This window comes from Chenopodium album, chromosome 1 (assembly GCF_948465745.1).
Source record: "Chenopodium album chromosome 1, dcCheAlbu1.1, whole genome shotgun sequence".
Taxonomy (NCBI): Eukaryota; Viridiplantae; Streptophyta; class Magnoliopsida; order Caryophyllales; family Amaranthaceae; genus Chenopodium; species Chenopodium album.
The window spans coordinates 26295540-26299578 of record NC_137834.1 but is presented as its reverse complement, the minus strand read 5'-3'; the positions used below and the strand labels follow the sequence as shown (position 1 = coordinate 26299578).

The following is a 4039-nucleotide window of genomic DNA, read 5'->3' as shown; positions in this document are numbered from 1 at the left end:
ATTACTTAATTAAGAGGCCTGGAAACATAGTCATAATTCAATTAAACAAGGGGGTATTTTATTTGAAAATAAGTTGATATTGAAAGTTGTAGGGGTAAGACTCGAAAAGTTTTGAAATTGTAACTCGCTATAAAAATTTTGTTAATGCATACACGTGTTAGGAATACACGTGAGCTTGCTCTTAAAACCACAGGCATTGCAGTTCATTACATATAATGTGTAACGTAAACTAACGGTCTCATATTGCAGTTCATTAGCCATATTGTTAGAACTTATTAATTAAAAAAAAAAGTTAAACGCGTAGCACGACTAATAAATCCGTTGACATTCACAATCCCATGTAAAGAGTCTATTATGTTATGTTCAGAATGTCTCTGACAATCCAATGGAGCAGTCGAGTAGACTGTCATCACCATCAGGCCAAACCTTGTGTGCGGAGGATGGTGTCTGGTCAACCTGTGGATTGAGGAACTTGTTGCATGTGGGTAGGAATACATAAGTGCGCTAAAAAAAAAATAATTGGCTCACAAGAGTGAATTACCTTCTTCTTTCCATGGTTTTTTGTATTTGCAGGGGTGCTACCAACTGTATCACAGAGCGTCTCAGATAAGTCAATTGAGCATTCCACGAGTAGACTATCTTGCTCATCCAACCAGTCCAAGTGTGAGGATGATATACTAGGCCCAACCTATATAAGCAGATTATCTCCTTAATGGACACTATTACAAACATATGTACATCAAGAAAATAAAGCAACTCATTTAATTACCGTGTTGTTACGGGGTGTTCCATTCTGTGACAAACCAAGAGCACATTCACCAAGTAAACTGTCATCCTGATCCAACCAGTCCAAGTGTGAGACTGAACGTGTTTGCCGAACCTGTGGATGCTATCCAAAAGAGTAAATTTAGTGCAATTTCAAATAAGTTAACGAGCCCATCACATTTGCATTGCTGATTTAATTGTTTCAATGATAAACTCACCATGTCATTCAATGGATTGTTTAAAAATGGGGGGGGGGGGGTTTGCTTACGTTCATCCTACCCTTGTTTTGCTTTGCTGAGGGAAGCATAAAGTAGTATAAGTGTTAACAATGGATAACAATTACAAGCAGTGCAAATGCTTTACATATAAGTAAGTGATTCCAAATAGCAAGAATATACCTTCTTGGGGGGGGGGGGGTTTGTTACATCGCTGTGTGATACGTTTTTTACCCTTTGTTGGTGGGATGGCATCGTCAGCACTTGATTTTTTCTATGCATCAAGTAATGAATTGGAATTAACAATTGAAATAAAATAAAGATAACATATAATTCGAATAAAGCTTACCTTCTTTGGGGGAGGTTTCTTGCTTGCCCTTTTGCCATGGTTTTTACTAGTTTGAGGGGGTGTAGCAAGGCCCGCAGCACTCGTCTTTTGCTGCTTCATCAAATAGTAAAGGTTTTAAAAATGTAACTTAGAATCAGTAGGTAAATCCTGTATAATTGGGTATACCAGTATGGGTAGATTACCTTCTTAGTAGGAGGTTTGTTACTTGCCTTCTTTGCAGGTTTGTTGCCCATTCGAGGGGGAATAGCTAGATTCACACCCCCCATTTTTTGCTGAAAATAATTAATAAAAATATTAAAAAATATATTAAAAAAAAATTAATTACAGGCTATAATGAACATAGAAAGATTACTATGTACTTGTGTGTACAGTATATTACCTTCTTCATAGTAGGTTTCTTGCTTGGCTTTTTGTAAACAATTTCTGATAGACCCTTGTAACGTGTTGATTTTGCCTGCCTCGACCGCTTTTCCTTTGAACTGGGTCTTTGACAAGATTGTCAAACAAACCTCCTTCTTCCATAAAACCTTCGGATGAAGAAGCTGGGTGTTGCACTGGTGACGTTGTTGTATCATTGTCACCGAGGCTGTGATGAACTGTTGGTGATCCATCGCCTGGGTGAACTAGGGGAACAATTTGCTCTAATTTCCTCTTACTACATTCATTAACTTTTGACTTAATTTTTTCCAAATGTTCAAGCACCGTTTGGACTGTCACATCGTCCACCATTGCTGCCTCATCACATATGGGTTCAAACGCGTTCAGCAAAGCCTTGTACCTTTTCACCTCAGAAGTCTTGTTAGGGTCATGGAAAGAAGAATGTATTCGAGTGTGCTTTCTTAGTATGTCCTTACGCCAGCGGTTGACAATGTACCTCTCAGGGATGTCTTTAACAACATTCAAATCAAGTATCCTAATTGTGTGCCTGCACATTATACCATCAGTTTCAAATTTCCTACAATCACAGCAAACCACCTTTGTTTCTTTGTTAAATGTAGCAGAGTAAAATCTTCGCCGGTCCGTTAGAACATCCTCACGCTTCCCTTCAGGAACAACCCAAACACGGTCTTCTATAACATACTTAATTAGTAAGTCAGTCACCTCTGTCTCTTGACGTGGAACGCAGTACATCATTCTTATGCATTCAGTTTGAACCTCTTGGAACTTGGTGTCTGTGTATATTTTTTGGAATAGCTTCTCTACAAGGAAACCACTCACGAGCCTTCTAATGTACTTGGAGCACTTTGCATCCACATCTATCTCGTCCCGAATCCGCTTTTTCAATGCGTTATCGTATTTCATCGGGAATTCAAATAATTTGGTATTCCGGGTAAGAAACCCATCGAAAAAACTATTTATACTCTCCACTCGTTGTGTGGTCTTCATTCCGGCCCAAAAATATTCTTTCATGAACGCGGGAACCCACATATGCCTCTCTTTAAACAAACTATTCAACCATTCATTACTTTGCAACTCGAATGTCACAATAAGTTTAGACCACCTATTCTCAAACTCTTGAATTGTAAAACTTTCGTAAACAATTCTCTTCAACAGGCTTTTGAAGTCTTTGTACCTACATCACATATTTCACCTTGAATCAACACCAAATATAATATTACATGTCATTGTTAACTTAAACCGAATTAGAACACTAACCTTTCACATTTACCAAGTTTTTCCGGAATCTTTCTCATGATGTGCCAGATGCACCAACGGTGACGAGTACTCGACATGAATTCTTCAAGGGGCTTGCGCATAGCAGCTGCTTGATCAGTGAGAATTGATTTCGGGGGTGTGTTTTTCATACACTCCAACCACTGCTTAAATATCCAGCGAAACGTCTCACAATCTTCATGAGACACAAGTGCACATCCTAACAAAATTGATTGTCCGTGATGGTTAACACCAACAAAATTTAAAAACGGAAGGTCATAGTCATTGGTCAAGTAAGTCGCATCAAAACATACTACGGCTTCGTGCATCAACCCACAAAACGTCTTTTAACCTTCCTTCATGATCAAGCCTTTGAGTATAATAAAAATTGACATCTCTAGCTAGCATTTTTTGAAAAAAACTCATCATAGAAACTGAGTCGCCACCCTCCATTTTCGCCCTTCTGTTTTTGTAGACCTCATGCTGAAGGTCTTTAACTGTAAGTCCTACACTTCCCGTCCCATCCTCCTCAATGCCCATACAATCGTGAATTACCCATTTGTGTCTCCCCAAAACCAAACCCAGTGATGAGTGCCTTTCACGTCGAATCATAATCGAATGAAACGAAAGTGTGGAAAGGTCTAGTGTTGCGGAAAGTTTTATTTCTTTTCTCTTCTCTCTGTTTTGGAAAACTTTATTTTAAGAAAACAGCCAATCCAGTTTGGTTTGTCCATGATATGGGTCCAATAGTGGTGTAGTTGGATGGGGCTTGCAAAGACCTTTCCAACGATATATTATAAGCCCAATTCCGATGAATATTGAGGAAGTTATGGCCAATTTACTAAACTGGACCCGGTTTGAGCTTTATGTACGGCCCAATGATCTAGGGGAGGGCCTAATATGATTTATCATTCCTAATGCGATTAGGAATGGTTTTGGTCTTCTAGAATATTCTAGAAGGTTCTTTTCATTCCTAATTCAATTAGGACTCTTTTCAGAGTTTTAATCAAGATCAAATAGCATTTTCGATGGAATTATATTATTTTATCTTCCAGTA

At 38.5% G+C, this 4039-nt stretch overlaps 1 protein-coding gene across 1 annotated transcript; it reads right to left on the bottom strand.

Annotated features, from left to right (window-relative positions):
* Positions 1 to 363: 363 nt before the first annotated feature.
* LOC145630200 (protein FAR-RED IMPAIRED RESPONSE 1-like) lies at positions 364 to 3522 on the bottom strand. Its single transcript, XM_081682452.1, has 8 exons — positions 3297 to 3522; positions 2986 to 3202; positions 1762 to 2902; positions 1512 to 1601; positions 1330 to 1419; positions 770 to 889; positions 542 to 688; positions 364 to 456 (listed from the first exon to the last, which is right to left on the bottom strand). The coding sequence occupies exons 1-8, from the start codon at positions 3520 to 3522 to the stop codon at positions 364 to 366; spliced, it is 2124 nt and encodes a 707-aa protein (XP_081538578.1).
* Positions 3523 to 4039: the final 517 nt, after the last annotated feature.

Coding starts and splice junctions, on each gene's coding strand:
- LOC145630200 (XM_081682452.1), bottom strand. CDS start 3,522: ATGGGCATTGAGGAGGATGGGACGGGAAGTGTAGGACTTACAGTTAAA. Junction 1,602..1,761: donor AAAATCAACACGTTACAAGG/GTCTATCAGAAA, acceptor AATTATTTTCAG/CAAAAAATGGGGGGTGTGAA. Junction 689..769: donor GAACACCCCGTAACAACACG/GTAATTAAATGA, acceptor CTGCTTATATAG/GTTGGGCCTAGTATATCATC.